Here is a 25,603-nt window from a genome sequence, read left to right as displayed (position 1 = left end):
AAAAAAAAAAAAAAAACTTATCGAGGATACGATAGAAATAAACCCTCAGAACTTACAGACACGAAACAAGAACACCTATCAACAATTGCAAGCCATGATCATCATAATGAAGAAGTCCACATTCAAACAACAAGTAGGCTGAGTAGCTAAACAGTCTGGAGGCGGCTTTGGGGGCGTTCTACAAGGAAAGGGAGTTTGCATTGAGACACAAGGGATGGGTGGCAGGTAAGCAGGCAAAGGGGCTAGGAGAGAGGGAGAGGACTGGTCCAAGTAAAGGCCACGGCAAGGTCCTCATGGGCTGAGAGGAAGCGGAGCTGGAGTCCCCCGAACAAGGAGAAGGCCGCATGCAGAGCCTGGAGACCCAGGCAGGAGGTAGGCAGAATCCTAGGGGTTTTAAAAACTTTAATCCTAAAAAGAGGATAGGCAGCCATAGAAAAGCTTTAAGCAAGTGAGTACATTCAGGCCAAAAACCAATACTCACTCATCACATTCTAATAGCAGTTTTTGGTAAACAGAATAATGAACCCAGAAAGATGTACACTTCCTTACTCATGAAACCTATGACTATGTTACCTTAAATGGCAAACAGGACTTTGCAGACGTGATAAAGGATTTTGAAACAGGGAGATGGTCCTGAATTATCTAGGTGGATCTAATGTAATCACAAGAGTCCTTATAAAGGAAAGGAGGTCACAGGAGAGTCACTGGAGAAGATGTGATGACAGAAGCAGATGTTAGACTATTGCAGGGCCCCAAGCCAAAGAGCATGAGTGGCTTCTAGAATTTTGTTTTTTGAAACAGAGTCTCTGTCACCCAGGCTGGAGTGCAGTGGCGCAATCTTGGCTCACTGCAACCTCTGACTCCCAGGTTCAACGAATTCTCCTGCTTCACCCTCCCAAGTAACTGGGATTACAGGCACCTGCCACCACACCTGGCTAAGTTTTGTATTTTCAGTCGAGATGAGGTTTCACCATACTGGCCAGGTTGGTCTCTAACTCCTGACCTCAGGTGATCCACCCACCTCAACCTCCCAAAGTGCTGGGATTATAGGAGTGAGCCCCATCCATGGCCAGCCTCTAGAATTTAGAGAAAGGCAAGGAAATGGATACTACCCCAAATCTTCCAGAAGGAATGCAGTTTTGCCAACACCTTGACACAGCACAGTGAAACTAAATTGAGACTTCTGACCTCCAAAATTTTAAGAGAATGTGGTTTTAAGCCGTTCAGTTTGTGGTAATTTTTATAGCAGCAATAGGAATCACAAGAGCATAAAGTTTACTCTGCAGGGAGGAGAAAGGATTCAGCAAAGAGAGAAAGGATGCAGAGACCAGTTAGGAGGTGGCTGCTGTAATCTGGGCAATGCAATGATGGTCACTTGGGTACCAGGTGGAGCTGGCATATGGCGTTTTAGAGATAGTCTATTCTAGAGGTAACCATCTACATGAGTCAGGAAGAAAAAGTAGCAAAATAAGACAAGTATCACATAATAATAGGCAATATAAATTAAGCACTCTGTCTTAAACATTTTTTATATTTTAACTCTTGTAATCTTTACAATACCTCTACACAATCTCTCATACAAGAGACAAAAAGATCAGAATATACAAAGACGTTACTTTTTTCTATACTACCATCTTATGCTAAAAAAAAATGAAGCAGTAAGAAATTTTTACCATTTTTCAAAATAATACATCATTTCATTTTATTTCCTCCTCTAGAATTAGGCTCCATCATAGAGACAATGTCTGCTTTGTCCATTGCCTTACACCTAACTCCTAGTGGGTGCTCAGTACATTATTTGTTGAAAATGACTCTAGTCTGTCTCATCTACCAGGGGCAGTATAACATCTTACAACACAGCATAGTCTCAAGGATTATGAAAACAAAGGAGGCTCTCATTACCCCGACTAGCTACAAATATATAAATAAATCTAAGAATGAAAACAGCATTCCCTATGCACTGTGATTTTGTTGATTGTTTTGTTTCTAGGTATTTGACTCTGTGCTCTAATTTCTAGGTCCTAAGGCCCCTCGAGAGCTAAGATTACTTTCATGTTTCACACACCTTGGGAGGATTTTAATCACAATCAAAAATAATTCAATTCAGAACTCCAAAGAACAATCTGTAGTAATCTGTACAGGCAATGGAAGTGATTCTGGAATAAGACTAAACATGGGTTGTTCTTTGTTTTGTAGTCCATTTCCTAGGCCTTTCATTGCAAATTTAGCAATTGCAGAACTTACACTGCACTCACAGTTTCAAATTAAAGTTACTAGCAAGTGGTGAGCGACAGTTCTTCAATCCCTCTTCAACGTGGGATTTCCCAAGGTTCTGGCTCCACTGCCACAGCTGTGACCCAGACGGTCATCTCTACCATAATTTACTGCACTAGCCCCTTAGTTGTTCCCTCTTACTCTTCTTATCCCAATACAATCCATTCTCACCACTTCTAGATGATCTTTCTCAAGCACAAATCTGAGGTCATCCCCTGCTGGCTCTTGGGCAAGACCCTTCAAGACCTGACCTCAGCCTACTTCATGCACATCACTTGGTCTCTTCCCTGCCCTCTTACTGTCACACCCAGTGCTCCCTGAAGGGAAGGCAATCTCTCACACTCAGGTATTTGCATGCGCTGCTTACCTGGCCTGTCAACACTGTCCCCATCCCTCTCTCTTCCCTAACTGCCCCACCTCCCTGCCGGCCCTGCCCGAATCCTACTTACTCATCAGTTCTCAGTTCAGGGATGGCTCCCTCCAGGAAGCTTTCCCTGACTGCCATTCTGCATACAACATCCCCGCTTCTCAGTTTGCAGACTGCTTATACACATAGAGTCTTAAGGACTATACTGCACTCTGTTTATAACTTTATCTTCCTCACTAGGCTGCCAACTCATAGAAAGCAAAAACTATGTCCCAGAACTTACCACATACTCAACTTTCAGTAACATAGTAGAAATAACACCTAAAACATATGGAATGTTTGCTAGGTACCAGGCAATCAATATGTAGACTATTTCGCCTGCAATATCTCAATATCCATATCAGCTCTATAAAGCACATTATCATCATCTCAGCTTTACACATGAGGACACAGGCAGTAACCTGCCCATAATCACACAGCTCAGAGACTAAGGGACCAAGCTGTGACCTCCAGTCTGACTTTGGAGCCTATAACTTTAGCCTCTGTAAATAATGCATCAACACTGTCTCTGAGAGGAAGGTGGAAAATCCAGGAGAGAAAAAATCATTTTGGATCATTGTGTCTACAGCACTTCATTTATATTAAGGTTGAAACACATAACATTCCTGCTTTTATAATCAAAAGCGTTCAAGTTTCTTAAAATTTCTTGTAACTCAAGCAGAAGTAGGCATTCTTTCTTGTGTTCATTTAGTCATTCAACAAACATCAATTAAGTATCAAACATTTGCCAGGCACTATACTAGATACTGGTGAATCAGTAATGAACAAAGACTGACAGAATTCCTAACTTCTCAACCACGTGTCAGTAAGTATCTGTTAAATAAATAGGAGAATGCTTGAATAATTAGGCATAAAAACTGCTCTTAGATTTACAGAAAGCTACTAAAAGCATTTCATACATACTTCAGCTGTTTATTAGTGTGACATGTTCCCTTTTTAATATAGGAGTTATAAGTACGTATTCAACTAAATCAGTAGTATTTTTAAAGGAAAGATTACAACTTGTCCTCTAAACTATTTGCCTGTTACTTATTCTACCAGAAAAAAATGGTTAAACTTTTAAAGAAATCAGGTTGCTGCTTTTTAAAGAAAATTTACATTGACTTAAAATGTTAAAATATGATGAAGAATTAAGAGGAAAATAGGATAATACTTGACATAAAGTAATCATTCAAATCTATTCAATGAATTAACTCCCAATTTTACTAGATTGCCTTAAAATAACTCAAATTCTCTGTTCCATCAGAGAGAAAACAGCCAAAGTAGATGTAAATAATTACAAACAGACACTTATGGCCTTACATTATTTCAAACAATTGTATGAGACTCCAAACAGAAAATGGCATTTTAAACCAGTATTTCTCAAACTGTCGATTTTGGGTCCCATTAGAGTGTCATAAAATCAGTTTATAGTAAGTTTTAGACCAACATTGTTGGGTAAATGAAATGGAAATAGAACAGAAAAATTAAAATGCATAGCACAGAGATAGGTTGTTTTCAAGAATTTTCTTTCAAATGTGTGTGAGTGTATAAGTAAATATGTGTTTGTCACTGAGCCATGAGGCAAAAATGTAATTCTTGTAACAGGTCACAAAGTTTGGAAAACACTGTTTTAGAACACTCTTCAGAGATAGCAGGCTTATAAAGCTATTTTGGTCAGCAATCAAGCATACACCTAGTACTTGCAAGTCTTTTTAAGTACTGTTTGTATTTCTAAGGATTTATTCACATTCTTTTCTAGTTATAGAATTAAAAGTCTTTTACAGTATTAAAATTTAATAATGTAAAATCATGGGACTGAAAAAGACCTTAAGTACCTCACACAGTGCCTACCGATCAAATATTTGCTGAATAAAGAGATCTAGTTTACCTCTTAACTGAGGACAAGTCCACACCAAACCCTCAGCAGCCTAATTCTGTCAAGTTCTCCTGAATATTTCCTTTCTAGCACATTCCATAGACAAATAGGAACCTAGCCTTAAGCTCTATTACACCTACAGACATTGAGGAAGAAACATAATAACTCAAAAGTTATTTTCTCTTGGAATAACAAATATTGCTTACAGGAATACTCGGCCCAGACAGTTTTTAACAGATCAGTTGGGAACAGAACATTTTAACAAATGCTTTATGAAACAGATGGGAAAGATCAGTCCCTGTTAACACCTCTGAAAGCCCTCTCATCCAGTCTGCAGAGTTTGGCTGCAAGGGGACAGTGGCAGCTGCTGCTCATTTCCATGGCAGCCTGCACGGAAACTTGGCCTCTGGATTGTACTGTGGACATAATTCATAGATCTCTATGTCTCCATACCGACCCTGACGTTTTAGCAGCAAAATATTGAATTGGCATGATAGGGCTGGCTCTTGGATTACCTTTGCAATGTCAAGCCTTCCTACTATGGCCCATGAAGGCTGCCAGTTGTCAGGCTCAGCCTACCTGCCTTAGTCTTATCACTTATTTTTAAGGTGTTCCATGGGGTCTTTTGGAAATGTGAAACTGACCTCTAATCATCTGATCTATACAAAACACAAGTCCCATGACTCAGACTTGACCGTTTTATTAAGGAAGCCTTGAGACAAAATTTTAAGTCAAATTCATCTAACCACGCAACTAAAAGCATTCCTTTCTCATTCTGAACCTCTAATACAGTTAATCACTAAGAGCTATCAACACTAGCTCCTAAATATTTCTGTCTTCTCTACTCCATTCCTGTTATCTCAGCCTAATTCAAGTGATCAACATTGTTCATCTGGGCTAACATTTATATCTTTACTTGTATATCTTGTTCAACAGAATTTGCTGTGGTTTTCCAAAATCTAGGACAGAATATGCAAAAGTACACAAGAAAACAAATTGAATAAATGAAGAAAAGTTTTTTTGAAAAACTAAGCTAATATACTGAAACACACACTATGGAATCTTAAACAATAATGAAACATAGACTTTCATTGATTTCCAACCCCAATCTCAACCTGAAGATTTAGTTTCCATAATATAAACACATACAGATCTACAAAACTGATTTTTCTCCCCAAAATTTACCTGGAGTTGTCTGACTCAAGGAGACTAATTCGCTCTAGCCAAACTGAAAAGATTCTGAAACATGAATCAGTGCCAATAGATTAACACACAATGATACACACGACTATCATAAGGTCTAGAATACTTTCTAATCAGTGGAACAGCACATTTTCCTATAGATTTATAGGGGAGGCCAAGTCATAACAAACTTTGAAAGCATGAAACCATCTAAACGAAAAAGTTACCTTAAGCATTGTCCTCCATCTAAGAGTTCGAAAACCTCATGAACTATGAGGAAAGCCCTGCCAGACCTTGTTCAAATCCACTTTCAGGAATTCCCACCCCCTACCCAACTCATCACCAAGTCTGAATAAGCATGGCCGAAGTTTGCCTTTCTTACTCCCTTTCGTTGTAGTTGTCATCTTAGTCTATTTTTCAGCTATTTCAGGTTGACCACCCCCAACCCCAACACACACACACACACATACATACACACACACACACACACACACACACCCCATGACGCTTTCCTTGTATATTTAAACCAGAAATTAGATTACTGGCAGGAATTTTTGCCTCCTACAACAGATCCAGGGAATACATTTTTTAAAACAGTAAAATCTAGATACATGAATTTATAAATTGTGAGTGAATGTTACGGTTTAATTGTCAGAGGGTTTATGCCCCTGCCAACACCACCACTGTCATCTGATTTCTTGGAGCAATATATCCTTACAGAAACTCAGGTCACAAAGCAATAGTTATCTAAGGGATTAGTACCCCTAATCTCAGTTTCTTGTTAGTAAAAGGTGAAAACTAAAATTCCCTTTAGTTTATAACCTGGGGTTCAATAATTATATTTCAGTTCAGTTAAAAAGCCAAAACAACTTTTGAAATCCTAGAAACATTTTTAATCAACTTCTGAAAGGGTCTAGTTCCCAGCATAAAGTAGAAATGAGTTGTTATGTGATCCTTCCTAGTAATATCCATATGCACAATTCTGGACTACCATTCTTTAAGATTGGAGTATATTAACCTATACACACATTCATATATACTAATACGTATGTCTATACATGTACATGATGCTTAATCATAATATACAAATATATCCACAAACAACATAATGTTGATATATTAAATACTTAGCTGTAAATCTCCATTTTCTCAGAGCCTTTAGCCAACAGGCCTCAGATAGTGGTGGGTTCAGAGGTACTTTTTAATCTCATTTAATCTGATAAGTAGTTTTCTAAGCAGTTTCAATGGCACAAAGTAGAACTTGACTAAACTAAAAGAACTTTTCTGGTTTTGTCAAAAGGAAAATGGACAAGCAATCTGAAGTTCCAGTCAATTCACAAAATGGATTTCTTTCAATGACTCCTCCAACTCCTTGATTTTAGAAGAATAACTACTTTAATATATGGCATGTCTGAAATGTTGAAAACTTCCTTGAGTCATCTACCTTAGGCACTAAGGATCTCATTGTATCAAAATGTAGTCTCTCTTAATTCCCCCACTGCCATAGAGCACCTAACTCACGTCATTAGCTGTGCTAATTCTCAGCCAGAGAATAAGCCTCAGTATCTGTTAAAGATCTGGGAGTTTTACTCTTCCTTTTCAAGGATTCAATCAGGTGTCCCCTTTTCAGTGTTCTACTCCACCTTCAGAGATACCCTGTGCCTCTGATGCCTATACTTTTTCAAGGTCGTATAACTTTAATCATCTTACTTCCTAAGAAGTTCTACCTGAACTGAAGTTCTACCTGAAGGCTTATGTTTTAGCTTTCCTGGGTTCATTAAATCTGATTAGGTTACCACCGTGCTGAGTTTATTAGTACTTCTTATCTGCTGCGCTTCCTCTCATTCTTTCTCGCTTCTGTAGGTATACATTTTTAGCTCCTTTAGGTGGGTCAAGGAAGTAGTGGAAACAAATGTATGTGTAAGTGGCAGTCTTTAACTAGAGGCAAGACTGGTCATGCTTCTTCACAATTCCCTATCCAAATTTAGGAATTTGGGGCCAAAGTTCAGAAGTTTCTCCCTTTTCTTTTGTAGTCCCCAATTAGATTTTGTTCAAAATTCCAAAAGACAAATCAACCCATAAGTTATTTTCGACGGCAGTTTGAATTTCTTAGGTGAGATATTTAAAAAGTACTCACAATTTCTCAACCCTCTATTAGTGAGATAGCAAAAGTTTGGGCAAAGAAAATCCTTACTTATGAGGGGCAAATAAAAAGAATTTTGAAGTCAAATTCAGGGCATCAATTTCAAACTATACTATAAGGCTACAGTAACCCAAACAGCAAGTACTGGTTCACAATAGACACAGCCCAATGGAACAGAACAGAGAACTCAGAAATAAAGTTGACAAAAAAAGGTAATTTTGGGGAAAAGGCCTCCCTATTCCATAAATGTTGGTAGGATAGCTGGCTAACCATATCCAGAGGAATAAAACTGGACCCCTACACCTCTCACCATACACAAAAATTAACTTGAGATAGATTAAAGATTTAAATGGAAGACCTCAAACTATAAGAATCCTAGAAGAAAACCTTGGAAACACCATTCTGGGGATCAGCCTTGGGAAAGAATTTCTAAGTCCTCAAAAGCAACTGCAACAAAAACAAAAATTGACAACTGAAAGCAATTTAAACTAAACAGCTTCTGCACAGCAGCCAGGTGCGGTGACTCACACTTGTAATCCCAGCACTCTGTGAGGCCGAAGCAGGTGGGTCACCTGAGCTCAGGAGCTCAAGACCAGCCTGAACAGCCTGGCCAACATGGCGAAACCCCATTTCTACAAAACATACAAAAAAAATTATCTGGGCATGGTGGCACATGACTGTAGTCCCAGTTACTTGAGGGCCTGAAGTGGGAGGACTGCTTGAGCCCAGGAGGTTGAGGCTGCAGTGAGCTGAAATCCTGCCACTGCACTCCAGCCTGGGTAGCACAGTGAGACCCTATCTCCAAAAAAACAAAAGAGATTCTGCACAGCAAAAGAAACTATCAGAGTCAACAGGCCTTTGCTTGAGAGTACAAAAACTAATATCCAGAATCTATAAGGAACTTTAAACAATTGAACCAGCAAAAAACAAATACACACATTAAAAATGCACAAATGACACGAACAAACACTTCTCAGAAGACAACATACAAGTATCCAACAAACAAAAAAATGTTCCACATCACTAGTCAGAAATGCAAATCAAAACCACAATGAGATACCATCTCACACCAGTCAGGATGACTATTAAGAAAAAGTCAAACAAACAGATGCTGGCAAGGATGCAGAGAAAAGGGGAACATGTATACAGTGTTACTGGGGAAGTCAATTAGTTCAGCCACTGTGGAAAGAAGTTTGGAGATTTCTCAAAGAACTGAAAACAGAACTACCATTCAACCCAGCAATCTCATTAGTGGGTATATATCCAAAAGAGAACAAATACTTCTACCAAAAAGATGCATGCACCATGGTCATCACAGTGCTATTCACAATAGCAAACACAGGGAATCAACCTAGGTGCCCATCAATGGTGGACTGGATAAAGACAATATGGTATGTATACACTATGGAATACTATGTAGCCATAAAAAGAACAAAATCAAGTTCTTTGCAGCAACATGATTGCAGCTGGGGGTCATTATTCTAAGCAAATTAACAGAGGAACAGAAAACCAAATACCACAAGTTCTCACAAGGGTACAATGGGTACTCATAGACATAAAGATGTCAACATCACACACCAGGGCCTAGGGTGGGGAGGGGGAAGCGGGGAGGGATGGCATTGGGAGTTATACCTGATGTAAATGACGAGTTGATGGGTGCTGACGAGTTGATGGGTGCAGCACACCAACATGGCACATGTATACATATGTAACAAACCTGCACGTTGGGCACATGTACCCTAGAACTTAAAGTATGAAAGAAAAAAAAAAAAAGATGTCAACAATAGACACTGGGGGTTATTCGAGGGAGGAGGGAGGGGGCAAAGGTGAAAAACTATTCAGTACTACACTCATTACATGGGTGATGGGATCAGCCATACCCTAAATTTCAGCATCACACAATATATCCAGGAAATAAACATATACATACACCCTCTGAATCTAAAATAGAAGTTATAAAAAAAATCAAATTTGGGGCATCACATACAGCTCTTGAAAAACAAGAAATGACATTCTCTCAGAATAACCTAGATGACTGACAGTGGTGACACCCATTGTTTTTCTTATTTGGGACAATGAGAACTGTAGTTTCCCTTTAATAAGTAAAAAGCATGCATAATTTCTCAACAGAGCAAACAAGTAGTCTTATAAGGCATTTTATACTTCCATGTCCTTTTCCTTATTTGAATTTGTATAAATTATCTTTTTTAATGAAGTGACTGAAGACTTTTGGCACCATACCCTAAGAAAACTATCAACAGTCTGTAGGGGTGATCTTTTACAGAAGGAGATAGGGGCTTTCACTTGGCAAACGGCCAAGCAGCACCCACACACTGCTATAAAGCAACCTTTCCAAGGACTTCCTAGGATATACCCAAAATATAATCATGTTCTATAAGTTCTTCAGACATAATAGTGATAAAAATGAGCCATGAAATATTTCAGAATGAAAATTTTGATAAGTTGCTATTGCTATTAGGATTTTGTGACTGCTGTTATCAATTAAGTAAAAGTGGAAGACAAGCGTTTTATTTTCCATAAACAAGGCCTTTCCAAACATTCTTTTCCCTTAAAAGTGAGTATTAGTCTGTTTTCACACTGCTACAAAGAACTGCCCAAGATTGAGTTATTTATAAAGGAAAGAGGTTTAATTGATGCACAGTTCAGCATGGCTGGGGAAGCTTCAGGAAACTTACAAGCATGGTAGAAGGTGAAGGGCAAAGAAGGTGTCTTCTTCACAAGGCGGCAGGAAGGAGAATGAACACAGGAGGAACTACCAAACACTTATAAAACTACCAGATCTCATGAGAACTCACTATCAAGAGATCAGCATGGGGGAAACCAGTCCCATGATTCAATTACCTCCACCTGATCTCTGCCCCGTGATTCAATTACCTCCACCTGATTTCCTCCTTAACATGCAGGATTACGGGGATTAAAATTCAAGATGAGATTTTTGGGTGGGGACACAGCCAAACCATATCAGTGAGATTTTTAGTGTCCACCTATCTTAGGCTGCCTCAGAAGATGACAAAAAATTCAAGTTAATGCAAAAGTTTTCTCCATGGGAGAAAAGTTTAGTGTAAAAGTGACTATAATCCCCTATAGCTAATTACCAAGCAGATAAAGATCCTGCTGGCCAAGAACCATTGTGTCCCATAGAAATGCCTGCATATATGAGCTATGTTGTCACGATGTTCATGGCACTGGAATATTATAGGTAAGTGGTTCATGAAATGGTTTCAGGGACCCCTCCCCCCATTACCCAGAGAAATAGAATATTGCAACTGGAATCATTTCAAAATTTGAGTTTCAGATGTAATCTTTGGGAAGATTACATAAATCGGTGATTATGGCTCTTTACACTTCCATTTTTCAAACTCCAATATTCAAAAAGTAAAATAGTCATATGAGAATCTGAAACCGCCTTTGTGAAAATTATAACTGAGGAAATTAGGACAGTGAAAGATCAGTCCTAACTGACTCCATCTTGCTTCTAACCATTAAGCTGTCCTTGTTCATACCTTGGCGTAGGCCGAACTAACCTTCGGAAGGAATTTAGTTTACGGTTTGACTCAAACAAAATTGATAATAGCCCTTTCCCGAAAAGACCCCCTTCTTGCCTGGGGACCAGTATGCCTTCATTGGACTAACAAATTAGCTACAAGATTAGAAATTACAGTTTAGGGGTCATGCAGCCTCTGGCTGCAAGAGTCTGAACCTCTCCAAATTGCTCCTGGGGATAACATCACTATTGTAAAACCTAAGGTCAGTGCTTGAGATATTTTACAGACCCTTCTCTCTCCATGAATCAGCTGACACCACCCAGACCAGTAATGTGTCTCAACCAGTTCTGCCATCCCACCCAGGAACAGAAGACACCAAGAAGACCTCACTTGGACCCCCATCTCCAAGCTGACCAATTAGCACTCCCCACTTCCCGAGTCTCTAACCGCCAAATTATCTTTAAAAACTCCGATCCCGAAATGCTCGATTTGATAATAATTTTGAGTAATAATTTTCTGAGCAATAATTTGAGACTGATTTGAGTAACAATAAAACTCCAACCTCCCGCACAGCCGACTCTGCGTGAATTACTCTTTCACATTGCAATTCCCCTGTCTTGATAAATCGGGTCTGTCTAGGCAGGGGCAAGGCGAACCCGTGGGGTGGTTACAAAACAACTTGAACCTTTTGGCTTTTGAAGCATATGTGAGGGTTTGCGTGGGGCTCCTTACTGGAGAACGTGCCACTTCCCTTGGACTAGAACCTCACTAGCTCGGTTTTCAAAACCTCCTGCAAAGGCTGTGTATGCTAAAGGATGACATCTATCTTGAAATGCAAGCGGTTCGCATCAGTTCAAGGCTTCACAAACTACCACAGCTCCCCACTGGCTTCAGAAAAGTTCAGAACTATGTGGATATTTGTAATGCCGCTGCTTCCCACCCCTGCTCCCCCGCTCCAAGCTCCACCTCATTACTCAGGGCTAAAAACAACGTAAGTTAATATTATAACATACCCCTCCATTTCACTTCCTCAGCTCCTCACTACTGTTCCCCTAGTCCTCCCTATCCCATTCCCTCTGTCTCCTTCATTTCCTCAGCTAGTTAACTTCAGTGCCTTTTCTAAGATAAAGGGGGTATGACCTTTATCTTAGGATTCAGGATTAAAGCCCTTTCCACCATTGAAAGGTTATTAAATTCTGCTCCTCTCCCCTCCTGCAGCACCTAGTAATTAGCGCAGTCTGTCTCACAGAGGGTGCTTGGTAAATGAATGAAAAAACCCAACACACACCCTGGAAACAGGTGTGCACGTACAACTCAATCCACGCATGCGCGGAGGCAGAGCCCCAGGACCGCGAGACTATCCGCACAGCTTCTCTTTAGGCCCCACAGCCAGAACTCCAAATTGCCTAGTAGCAACCCATGCACTCTCTAATCCGGCGCCACACGCCGGGCCTTCCCCACCATCTCATCTGCTTGGGAACGTAAAGGGTTCTGTGGGGCAGCTGCAGCTTTTGTGCCCATCTGTCTCCAGAGCTTCCCATCTCTGGAACGCGGGAAGGAACAGAGCTCTAGCCTGAATAACTGAGCCCGGCCCGGCAGTTCCCGAGGTGAAAGTGCCAGCGCTAGAGCAGCGGCAGGGCGGGGAGCGGGAGGCCGGGCCCCAAGGAACCGCGGGGCTAGCCCAGCTACGTATTACCTTTCCAGGGCCTGTAGGGTGTAGCTGATGAGCGGTCTCTCCAGGATGGGGCAGAATTGCTTCGGGGTGGGGACACCCATCCTCTCCCCGCACCCCCCGGCAGGCAACACGGCTGCCACGGCGAGCGAGTGGCGCCCGGACTCTGTCCGGGCCGCGCTCTGCAGGGAGGCGGAAGCCGCGTGGTCCGCGCCGCGCTGACCACTCAGGCAAGGACCCGGCTCCGCGGGCCCGGAACTGCCAGGCGGCCCGGGCTCCATGGCTGCGGGCGGAGCGGCAAACCACGCTAGCCCCGGGCCGATGCGACCCCGCGCTGCTCCCACCCTCGGCCGGGGTCGCGGGGTGAAGGGCAGACCACGGAGAGGGACGCGGAGCGCGCAAGCAGAAGGCGCCCCCGTGAGCCGCCGGAGCCTCGCTGTTGCTGCCCCGCAGGGGACGATCCCGACAGCCGCGGCAGCAGCTGAGGCTACCGATCTGCCCTCGCGGCGCGGCTGCGGCCTCCGCACCCGGGCCCAGCGCCTCCGGGAGGGCTGACTTGCCCGCTCTGCGCTTCCCCCGGGCAGGCCCAGCTGTCGCCGCAAGTGGAAGTGTCAGCATGCCCTACATATCTAAAGATCGCAGATACTTAAGGGCCATGAGCATGCAGGAGAGGTCAAGCCCCTGTCCCATTCCTCCCTGCTTTAAAATTTTGGAAGAGATTGAGATTCAAATCACGGGATGGGACGTAGGGTGCGTATGCACCTCGGTTGTCTGAATTTCATTAAGCTCCGGAGGCTTCCTGGTTCCACCTGGGGTAAAGACAGATGGATTAGCAACTGTTATTGTGGCACATCAATAATTCAAACTGTGGTGGCTCTCAAACTTGTCTGCAAGTTGGAACCACCTGGGGAGCGTGTCCTGACACGCTCAGAGATTGGGATTTAATTGGTCTAATGTGCACCGACCGGGCTTTGGAATGTTTTTAAAGATCCTCGGGTGATTCTGATGAGCAGGCACGTTTTGGAACCATAGGGCCAAAGCGATACTAATTGCTGAACAATTGATACACCTTATGTCATTTAGTCCCTAGGAGAACTCAACTTCTGTCATTTCCCTTTTTACAAAGGGGAAAAGAAGTTAAAATGGTTAATTTATGTAAGATTGCACAATTAATGGCAGAGCAGCCTTAAGGTCCTCGTATAGAAGTAGGCCAAAGTTGAAGAATTCCAGGCCTAAAGCATATGTTACCTTATTTAGTACTCTTGTTGCTGGTGAGGTTTACCATGAAAGTATAGTGAAGAATTTGGAGGAGAGTACTATTGCATTAGTCCCTGGAATGTAAACTCCATGAAAGCAGCAACATTTTTCTTTTGGCTTGGGTTGTGTGTGTGTTCCCAGCTCCTGGAATGTAACAGAAGCTTAATATTTATTGAATGAATTGCTGATTAAATAGATTAATGATCATTAAAGTGTATAATCTTCAGTAATTCAGTCTTAATCCAGTGGTTTATGATTCATTAGAAATAATCTTTTTAAACACTGGAAATGTTATCCAGTTACAGTATTTATTACAATTTTTATTTTTACCTATTTTCTCAGTTGAGAGCATACAAAATGATGTTTTCTGCTTTTTGTTTAGTCTTATTGAAGCCATTCTTTCACTTTTGTTACTTTTATTATAATTAGCATTTAGGTCCTGTGCTAGTTGAGGTTTGTTAGGCTAATAACTCTTAACTGAAAAGTAGTTGCCATAATATACTTCCTTGTAATTTTTATTGCTATTGTTCCTTTCTAACTTGATCTCCAGGTCTCTCTCTTAAGAGTGGCCATAAGCCAGAACAGTCACTCTTCAGGAGAGCTCTGGCCCAGAGAGGAAAGCTAGGTTCTGGTGTGCAGGTCAGATGCCAGAGGAGGCAGCACACAAAACATGTAAAATAATAGGTGCATTTTATCACTTACAGATTCACCAGAGAATAAGCCTGATGGGAAGTCTGGAGATAACAGGACACCCAACCAGCAGGTGGGGAGCAAGAGAGAGGACCTGTGGGGCTATGTTAAGGTCCAAAAGGCTTTATCCCTTAGGCTTTCCAGAGGGGGTTGTGGATTGACTAATGAAAACACCAGCAAAGGGGGAACTTGACTCTGGTGTCGACCATTGGGTTTTATCATGGTTAGCAGCTGCGGGATGTGTTGGGTTTTTGGTCATGGAATGAGGAACAAGTATTCTGTATCACAAGGAGGGGAAGTTTTAAGTAAGCCACAGGTGACGTGATACAACTGGGTTTCAAACAGCTTATATCAGACCTAAAAATGAATGCCCAGGCAGCAACTATATGAAACAAGTTTGGCACATTACTTGACTTCGTAGCACCACTACCACACCTGTATCAAGCATTTAAATGTTTGTTGACTAACTGGGTGGGTGAATGAATGAGTCTATGAGAGCAGGAAGGCAAATCAAGTTAGTATTTCTATTAATATTGATCTTTAAACCTCCCTTTTTAATCTAAAGGTGGAGTTGTTATAAAGGTATTCTTCCTTAACCTTGAGCAAAGAAAAGTAGAGTAATAAAGCTCTTGTTATACTCATTGCTATAGAATAATTTTATATAATTAAACATTGACAAATTTTAACTAGAATCGTATTTAGTTTTGTTCTTAGAGCAGATATATCAATTTAGATCTTACATGAATCCTTAGATCCTTATATCTTACATACTATGTATTAACAATGTCTAGCAGACCAACTTATAGGGAAAAAAGGGCAGATTATAGTATTCATTCATATATACAGTATGAGGCAACGTTTTTCTCTGTGTCCTTTTTATATAAAATAATTAGTTCCATGTTATGCATACTTTGGGGTAACAGATGTAACTTCGTTGTTACTTAATACCAAGTTATAGCAGCCACATTATGAGAATATCTTCTCTGCATCAGGCATGTGAAAGTATATATCCTGAAAAGTGAAATCCTGTGGGATCCATTGGTAATAACCATTCTAAGATATCACTTGAAGAGTTTAGAAAACATAAACCCCAACTGAATAATGAAGCAGAGCATGCAGAGTTGGAAGTTCTTGGAGTCATTTCTGTGTTGAGCTTCCAGGTAGGCAAAATAATGGCTCTCCAAAGATGCCCATGTTCTTATCTCCAGAACATATTAATAAGTTACCTTACACTGCTAAAGAGACATTGCAGATGTGATTAAGTGAAAGATCTCAAGATGGAGGGGAGTAGCCTGGATTATCTAGGTGGGCCCTATGTAATCTCTGGCATCCTTGTAAGAGAGAGGTCAGAGTTAGACAAGGAAGTATGAGGATGGAAGCAGCTATCAGAGTGCAGACAGGGGTGGGAATGTAGGCAACTTCTAGAAGCTGGAAGAGGCAAAGAAACAGGTTTTTCTCTTAGAGCCTGTAGAATAACATAGCCTTGCCACCTCATTTTCAGATTTCTGATATCCAGAACTGTAAGATAATATACTTGAGTTGTTTTAAGCTGCTAAATCTGTGGTAATTTGTTATAGCAGCGAGAGGAAACTAATAACAGGCTTCACATTGAGGAAGATTCTCATTTGGACTATAATCTCCAAATGAAGTTATACGTAGTTAGAAATGCAGTAATATGATTGAAAAAATAAGGCACTGTTCATTCAACTTTATGTCCCATTACTAGACCCCCAGTATTGATTTTTAAAATAAATCCTTTGTCTTATGAATTTAAAAATGTATTCTAAATGTTTAAAGTATAACTTTGTTAAATATATACCACAATTTCATAAGCTGGCTTTGGCATGCCTTTAATTTTTTAAAGTAGTCTCTTTCTAAGAGTAGTTTTAGGTTCACAGCAAAATTGAGAGAAAGGTACAAAAATTCCCCATAACTCCCTGCCCCACACATGCATAGCCTCCCACATTGTTAACATCTCCCACAAGAGTGGTACATTGGTTACAACTGATGAACCTACAGTGACACATCATTATAACCCACAGTCCCTAGTTTACATTAGAGTTCACACTTGGTGTTGTATATTCATTCTATAGGATTGATAAATTTACAATGATGTGTATCCACCATTACAGTATCATGCAGAGTAATTTCACTGCCCTAAAGTCATCTATCCTCTGCCTATTCATGCCTTCCTCTCCCCTAATCCCTGCCCAATCCCTGGCATCCACTTATCTTTTTACTGCCTCCATGCTTTTGCCTTTCTCAGAACATCATATAGTTGGAACCACACAGTATTCTTTTCAGACTGGCTTCTTTCATTTAGTAATATGCATTTAACTTTTCTCCATATCTTTTCATGGCTTGACAGCTTCTGTCTCTTTAGCACTGATTTATTTTATTTTATTTTTTTTGCTGGATGTACCATGATGTATTTATTCATTCACCTACTGAAAGACATCTTGGTTGCTCCAAGGTTTGGCAATTATAACTAAGCTGTAATAAACATCTCTGTGCAGGGTTTTTTAAAATTTTATTTTAAGTTCCGGGGTACATGTGCAGGATGTGCGGGTTTGTTGCAAAGGTAAAAGTGTGCCATGGTGGTTTGCTGTACCTATCAACCTTTCACCTAGGTATTAAACCCAGCATGCATTAGCTATTTTTCCTAATGCTCTCCCTCCCCACTCCCCACCTCCCTACAGGTCCCGGTGTGGTTCCGCTCCCGTGTTCTCATTATTCAGCTCCCACTTGTAAGTAAGAACACGCAGTGTTTGGTTTTCTGTTCCTCTGTGCAGATTTTTATGTGTACTAAAATTTTCAATTCCTTTGGATAAATACCAAGGAGAAAGATTGCTGAATTGCCGGGCGCGGTGGCTCAAGCCTGTAATCCCAGCATTTTGGGAGGCCGAGACGGGCGGATCACGAGGTCAGGAGATCGAGACCATCCTGGCTAACACACTGAAACCCCGTCTCTACTAAAAATACAAAAACTTAGCCGGGCGAGGTGGCGGGCGCCTGTAGTCCCAGCTACTCGGGAGGCTGAGGCAGGAGAATGGCGTAAACCCGGGAGGCGGAGCTTGCAGTGAGCTGAGATCCGGCCACTGCACTCCAGCCTGGGTGACAGAGCAAGACTCCGTCTCAAAAAAAAAAAAAAAAAAAAAAAAAAAAAGATTGCTGAATTGTATGGGCAAAAGTATGGTTAGTTTTGTAAGAAACGGCCAAACTGTCCTGCAAAGTAGCTATACCATTTTGCATTCCCACCAACAATGAATCAGAGTTTCTGTTGCTTCACATCCTCACCAGCATTTGGTGTGTCAGTGTTCTGGCTGTTGGCCATTCTAACAGGTGTGCAGTGGTATCTCAGTGTTGATATAATTTTTATTTATTTGATGACATATGATGTTGAGCATTGTTCATATGTGTATTTGCCATGTGTATCATATTTGGTGAGGTGTCAGAGTCTTTGGCCCACTTTTTAGTTGGGTCATTTGTGTTTTTATTGTTCAGTTTTGAGAGTTCTTTGTTTATTTTGAAGAACAGTTTTTTCTCTGATATTTCTTTGGCAAATATTTTCTTCCAGTCTGTGGCTTGTCTTTTTATTCTCAACAGTGTCTTTTGCAGAGCAGAAATGTTTAATGATAATGAAGTCCAGCTTATCAATTGTTTTTCACAGGTCATGTCTTTGGTGGTGCTTTTAAAAAAATCATCACCTAGATTTTTCTCCTATGCTATCTCTTAGGAGTTTTATAGTTTTGTGGTTTTTTTAGGTCAGTGATTCATTTAGGTCTGTGAGTTTTGAGTTAATTTTGTAAAGGGTATAAGGTTTGTCTAGATTCTTTGTTGTTTTTCCACGTAGATATGCAGTTGTTGCAGCAACATTTGTTGAAAAGACTCTTTGCTTCATTTTACTGCCTTTGCTTCTTTGTCAAAGATCAGTTGACTATATTTATTTGAGTCTAATTCTGGTTTCTTTATAATGTTCCATTGATTCATTTGTACATCCTTTCGTCAATACCACACTGTCCTGATTACTGTAGCTTTTTATATGTCTTGAGGTCCAGTAGTGTCTGTCTTCCAACTTTGTTCTTCTTCAGTATCGTGTTGGCTATTCTGGGTCTCTTGCCTCTCCATATAAACTTTAAAATCAGTTTATCAATATCCACAAAATAACTTGCTGGTATTTTGATTGGGATTGCATTGAATTTATAGATGAATTTTGGAAGAACTGACATCTTGACAATATTGAGTCTTCCTATTCACAAACATGGAACATCTTTACTTAGTTCTTTTGTGATGTCTTTCATCAGGTTTGTATTTTTTACTTCTATGGATCTTGTACATATTGTCTTAAATTTATACCTAAGGATTTCATTGGGGGGTTAATGTAAATAATATTGTGTTTTTAATTTCAAATTCCACTTGTTCATGACTGGTATATAGAAAATGATTGACTTTTTTGTATTAACCTTGGATCCTACAGCACTGCTATAATCACTTATTAGTTCCTGACATTGTCTTTACTTTTTAATATGCACAGAAGTGTACATTAAATGAAAGTGGCTCTCATCTTTATATCTGAAATACCTAAAACTTACTTTTTTGTTTGTGTGTTTTACATGTTAGCATACCTCTCTGGAGTACTGGTCTTGGAGATTTCTTTTATTAGAAAATTTTAGTTTCCAGTGGGTAAATTTTTTTTAGTATTAACGCAAATGTAATTAGCACTACCAGTCATACCCCTCCTCCCCAGCTACATTATTGTTTTAGTACCCTTTCTAGAGATTAGTTGGGGTGTTTCTCATCAGTGCTAATGAACAGCTTAGTGGTTCATCCTTTAACTCCATTGAAATCAGAGCGAGAAGAAGTAAATTAACATTCTACCATGGGGCATCCCCATCATTTCTGGCAGTCTATGAATTCTAATTTCTGATTTGCTATTGTGTATCTTATGTAAATGGTACAGTCTATTAACTTCTGACCTTTAACTCATTTTTATACATAAGAACGGTGACACTCAGAATTGAGGTCTCTCTGCAGATAATGCAGACTAAACAATACCACATGACAACATCATTATTACCTTTCATTTTCATAATATTTCTTGCAAAGTTATTGTCAATTGTCTCTACCATCCACTGTGCTTTTCCTGTATAACTAAAAAGGAAGCAATGGTGAATATTTAGCCTTAGGACTGAATTAATAATACTAAAGTTTAACTTTTCGTAAGAAGCACCTGGAACAATGGTTTCTATGTAGTATTTTTATGTATTTTATACAATATAATTTACATAGTATGTATTATATAATAATCTTAGAAAATATATTCCTGGCATCTACTGACAGAAATTTCTATTAAATGCCTCCAGAGTAGGCCCAGGAATCTGATTTTTGATATACCTCCATAGGTGATTCCAATGTAGTTATGAGCCAGACTGAAATAAACAGTGAATTTAAAAGAATTATACCCCAACTCACTTTATATTCAATACATTTAATTTCAGTACCCAAAGCAAAATGCATGTAATATATTAAAATACCATATAAAAAATGAATAGAAATTTATTTTAAAATTGTGTAATTCATTAAACTGTTTCATTTCCTTGTTAATTTGTAAGAAGGGAAACACAAGGGAAAAATATTTAAATACCAGAAAAGAATGATGGAAGAGAAACAGAAAACCAGATCATCCCCTGGTATTTCTACAAACGTGTCATTTTGTGTGTGTGTGTGTGCGCGCACTTAGAATTCATTTTGCCTTGTAAAAGCTGTCATTTAAAAACACAGCATCCTCTGAGAACCATCAAAGGCAGTATCCTTGACCACAGCTTAAATAGAATAGAAATTGTTGCCTGAAACTGCTCTGAGCACAGAACTAATGCATGCAATTCAACTGAGGATGCCACATTGGAAACCAAAAGAGGGTAATGACCCCTTGCACAAGGGACAATGTGACAGAGATAATATCTTTGAAAGTTTTGTTTAGGAAACAAATCACTAATCTGGAAATGGTGGTGGCCAGCCTTAATAATCTGTGGAAGAGAGGAACATATGGAATCGTTAAAGAAAAGCAACAGCTACAAAAGGTAGATTTGTCATTTCTGCAAGAAGTATATTGACAACAGCTGTTTATATGCATTTTAACCTTGACTCATTGCTAAAATAAGATTCAAAGAAGAAAAAAAAAATAGGCTTTAAGATGCAAATGGTCCAAAGGAATTCAAAGTCATATCTTTTATCTGAGCGATAAGAAAAAAAGAATGCAGACATTGTGCATTGTGACCACAGCCACCGCCCCCATCAACTTGCCAAGCACAGAGTAAATACAGGAAATGAGCTGTCCAATAGAGTCTGAATTTCAGACATCATTGCTTTATAGTGCCTTACCCATGAGGGCACCACATCTTTATCTTAAGTAGATTGAAAGGGACTATGGTAGGGTAGAAGCACAAGGGGTAACATGGAGAAGGGAGAGAGAGAAGACTGCGACAGTCTTTTCATATAATAATATAGTCTCTTCAGTGATGTCCAAAAGATATAAACAAGTTTTGAGTTTTACAAAAAAGAATGTTTCATTGCTCTCTAGCATGGAATACTCACTGGGAAAGACCCTCTCTCCTTCCCCAAGAAAAAGAAGAAGAAAAAAAGAATATACAGAGTCTGGGAAGATGCTGTATAATCTACTTAGGAGAGCAATAAACTACACCGTTTTGGACAATGAAGACTTAGTGGTGACAAAAGGACAATATTTTATGTGGAAGTAACTTGCAGCAGATTGCTAAGAGGAATAAATGAGGTCACTGTGTTGTCTCTACTGTACGTGCATAGAAATAAGTTAAATAGAAATTAAGTACTCTCTTTTGTGACCATTGCTACCACTAATTGGCTTAAGACATAAATGAAAGAATAGATGAATAATTGAAAGAATGTTAAACTTACCATTGAATATAAACATAAATCAATAAAGAACAATTTATATGTACTCTTCAGAAAAATTAGAGTGCTTGAAACTATTCACAAAATAAAAAGTTTGTTTTGTTTTTAAGTTTGTACAGACTCTTCTCACCCCAACTTCTTATGTCTTTTCACCTCTCCTACCACTTATCCTTGAAAGAATTCAAGATCTTGACAAGTGATTAAAATGCAAACCAGAAACTTCCCCCTTTATCAAATATTCCTTAGTAATTATTCTCTCTTAACTTCATAAAAATATATGATTATTAACTGCTATAGTACAATAACAAAAATATACATGAAAGTAGCCAACACTGGTCTTGGGGGCAAAGTTATCAAATTTCATTATGCTTGTCTTGGTTCTCCTGGCCTCTCGCCTTTCTATAGTCTTTTTATTTTTCCTCACTACCTCCTGAATTGGGTATGTCACTATCAGCTCTGCTGAACCGGAATTCACTTGTGTCTTCATCTATGAACTTAATCCTGCTAGTCCTGACCAGGACAGACAGCTTCACTTTGTGAATAGGGCGAATCTTGCATTTATCTCATTGCCTAGAGACATGTCTTACTATTCATGGGGTGTACCCACCACTTGCAACCTTTTTCCCAAACTTAACCTCATTGACCCAGGTCTTATAACTGGCTCCTTCGTGCAATTTCACATCTCTCTTGCATGAAGTAAGACACAACCCCAGTTTGACTGACTAGGCTTGAGTCATCAGAGGGTTGACTTCTGATTAATTGGCTGAAGAACTGCTATGGAAGGATTAATCACATACAAACAGGATATCACCCCTTGACTGGCTTTAATTGTTATTCTTGTGACTTCTGATGCCTAGGTCTCCCTGGGATACTCTACAGGCTGGCCTTGGCTTACTTCCCATCCCCACCAGCCAGTGCTGCTAAGATCTGAGATTGCTCATGTTGTGACACTAAGGCCCTCCTGCCCCTACTTAATCTGGCTCTCAAGAAAAATCTAATCTTTTCATTTATCTTCAAGAATAAGTAGTTATAGTTGTTTGAGACATCTCCACTTTAGTAAATATAAGAACCATAATTGCTATGATTTGAATATGTTCCTTAAAGTTGATATGTTGAAAACTTAATTGCCATTGCAGTAGTATTAAGAGGTTAGGCCTTTAAAAGTTCATTAGGTAATGAAGGCTTTGCCCTCATGAATGGATTAATGCCATCATCATGGGAGTGGGCTCCTGAAAAAATAATGAAATTTGGTCCCCATTCCTTTTCTGTCTTATATGCTTACTTCTGCCTTTTGCCTTTCTGCTGTGCAGTAACAATCAACCAGATGCTATTACCATGTTCTTGGATTTCCCAGCCTCCAGAACTGTGAGCCACATAAACTTCTATTCTTTATAAATTACCAAGCCTGTACTATTCTATTCTAACAGTAGAAATACACTAAGACAATAATCTAAAGGCTTGATATTCTAACCCTGGAAATTTCCAAGGCCTGGGAATAATGGCAAGAAGTCAAGAAATATACCTTACACATGAGCCAGTGAAAGACTCATCTTAAAAATGATTCATTCTTTATATTTGAGGGGATGATCAAGGGTAAATATGCTCTGTAACTGATAAATCAGATTAAGTTGTGGAGAATAAAAACTATAACGTTTACAACTTTTTTCAATTGTCCATTACTGTATAAAAAACCATTCCAAAACTTAGCAGCTTAAAACAACACCATCTCATTGCTCACAGTTTTGTGGATCCAGATTTTAAGCAGCACTAAAGGAAACAGCTCATCTCTCTTTCACATGGGGTTGGCTAAGGTAGTTCAACTGAAGCAAAGGAGGATCCAAGATAGACTCCTTTATAGGTTGGGGTCCTTGGTGTTGGATGTTGCCTGGGGCATCTCAGTTCTCTTCCACATGGTATTTTTCTCCAGCAGGATAGCCTGATTTTCTTTATAGTGAATGATTTCTTTAAAAAACAAACAAACAAATTCTGCCAACCCCTCTTAAATGCCATGCCCCAAACTAGCACAGTGTCAAATCTGTCTCATTCTTTTGGTCAAAGGAATTTACAAGCCCAGACAGAAATCAAGAAGAGAGAAAGTAGCTGCACATCATGATGAAAGGAATTTTTACAGAAAATGAAGGAATTATTAATGGCCATCTTTGCAGAGAATCTTCGACGGGCACTGAGATGGTTAATTTTGTGTGTGAACTTGACTGAGCACAGGATGCTCAAATAGCTGGGTAAGCATTATTTCTGGGTGTGTCTGTGAGGGTGTTTCCAGAAGAGATTAGCATTTGAATTTATAAGCTGAGTAAAGCAGATATTCCTCCCCAATGTCGTGGGCATCATCTAATGTGTGGAGGGCCTGGATAGAACAAAAAAGTGGAAGAAGGTTGAATTGCCTCTCTGTTTGACAGCTTAAGTTTTACATTAATCTTCTTCTAACATAGGACCTCCTGATTCTTAGGCCTTCAGACACAGACTGGAATCTACAGCATTGGCTCTCGGGCTATCCAACCTTCAGACTACATGACCAGCTTTCCTGGGTCTCCAGTTTGCAATCAACCTACCCTGGAACTTTTCAGCCTCCATCATTGCCTGAGCCAATACTTTATAATAAATATGTATCTTCTTCTTGGTGCTGTTTCTCTAGAGAACCCTAACTAGCATAGGCACCAAACACCCATTTTAATAATCCACTTGTCTTCAGATCACAGCAATATCTACTCAAGAGATACAGACTCCATTGATTTCCGGCCACAGGAGGGCAGAAGAGTCAATAGGTATTCTTTGGCCTTCCTCCCAGGAGGGAGGTGTCAAAGAAATTCAGAGTGATCTGTACGGCCCTATCTGATCTTTGGAATCATTTATTTCTACAGGCTGTTTGCTTTTAAGGTATCAATAGCTGTCAGAATCCCTCTTCTTTGCCATCATAAAATCCCAAACTAGAGTTGAAATATTAGCAAAGAGAGTATATGTTTAAGAAATTGTTTCTGATACTGATGACCCTGTTGTTATATATCCCAAGTGATACACAAAGAACTGATTTTCAAGATGTGACAACATTTAGGTCTCACTTATAAGTGAAGCTCTCCTTAGGACCATACTGTATGGACTAACACTTTATTATTAGAAAGAGAAATGGTAGCAGTGAGAATTTCTTCATATTTGTAATTTTTTAAAATTTCAACCATGCATATTAAATGTAACTTTAATCAGAGTTAAAACCATTTCACATGATGATCTTAATTTACAAGTCAACAAAACTACAAATATGAAGGAATATTTGCAATAACAGAGATTAAAAGCAATTAATTTATTTGAAAGTCAATGAACAATTTTTTTTTTCTTTTTTGGAGATGGACTCTCACTCTGTTACCCAGGCTGGAGTGCAGTGGCGCAATCTCGGCTCACTGCAACCTCCACCCCCCAGGTTCAAGCAATTCTCCTGCCTCAGCTTCCCAAGTAGCTGGGACTACAGGCACGCAGCACCATGTCTGGCTAATTTTTTGCATTTTTAGTAGAGATGGGGTTTCACCGTGTTAGCCAGGATGGGCTCAATCTCTTGACCTCATGATCCACCCACCTCAGCCTCCCAAAGTGCTGGGATTACAGGTGTGAGCCACCGCATCCAGCCCCAGTGAACAATTTAGAAGGTGGCTTT

General features: G+C 39.7%; 1 protein-coding gene and 1 long non-coding RNA gene across 4 annotated transcripts in view; one reads left to right on the top strand and one right to left on the bottom strand.

Annotated features, from left to right (window-relative positions):
- The window catches only part of LOC116274517 (D-ribitol-5-phosphate cytidylyltransferase), a 40,662-nt gene extending 27,197 nt beyond the window's left edge, over positions 1-13,465 (bottom strand). Inside the window, exon 1 of the mRNA XM_031665307.1 lies at positions 13,087-13,465. Coding sequence (XP_031521167.1) covers positions 13,087-13,343 — 257 coding nt within the window. The 5' untranslated portion in view covers positions 13,344-13,465. The remainder of the gene's footprint in view (positions 1-13,086) is intronic.
- LOC103883019 lies at positions 12,611-25,322 on the top strand. Of its 3 annotated transcripts, XR_002521041.2 has the most exons (5): positions 12,611-12,997; positions 15,024-15,082; positions 17,709-17,756; positions 21,590-24,179; positions 24,390-25,322. It is a non-coding gene; the product is annotated as an uncharacterized LOC103883019 (long non-coding RNA). The 3 variants fall into 3 exon arrangements; XR_002521042.2 differs by having other exon boundaries at positions 23,998-25,322; XR_001900925.3 differs by having other exon boundaries at positions 21,590-25,322.
- The last annotated feature ends 281 nt before the right edge of the window (positions 25,323-25,603 follow it).

The sequence above is a fragment of the Papio anubis genome, chromosome 4, assembly GCF_008728515.1.
Source record: "Papio anubis isolate 15944 chromosome 4, Panubis1.0, whole genome shotgun sequence".
Taxonomy (NCBI): Eukaryota; Metazoa; Chordata; class Mammalia; order Primates; family Cercopithecidae; genus Papio; species Papio anubis.
Note: the sequence above shows the minus strand (reverse complement) of the source record. Positions and strands in the feature narration are given on the sequence as shown.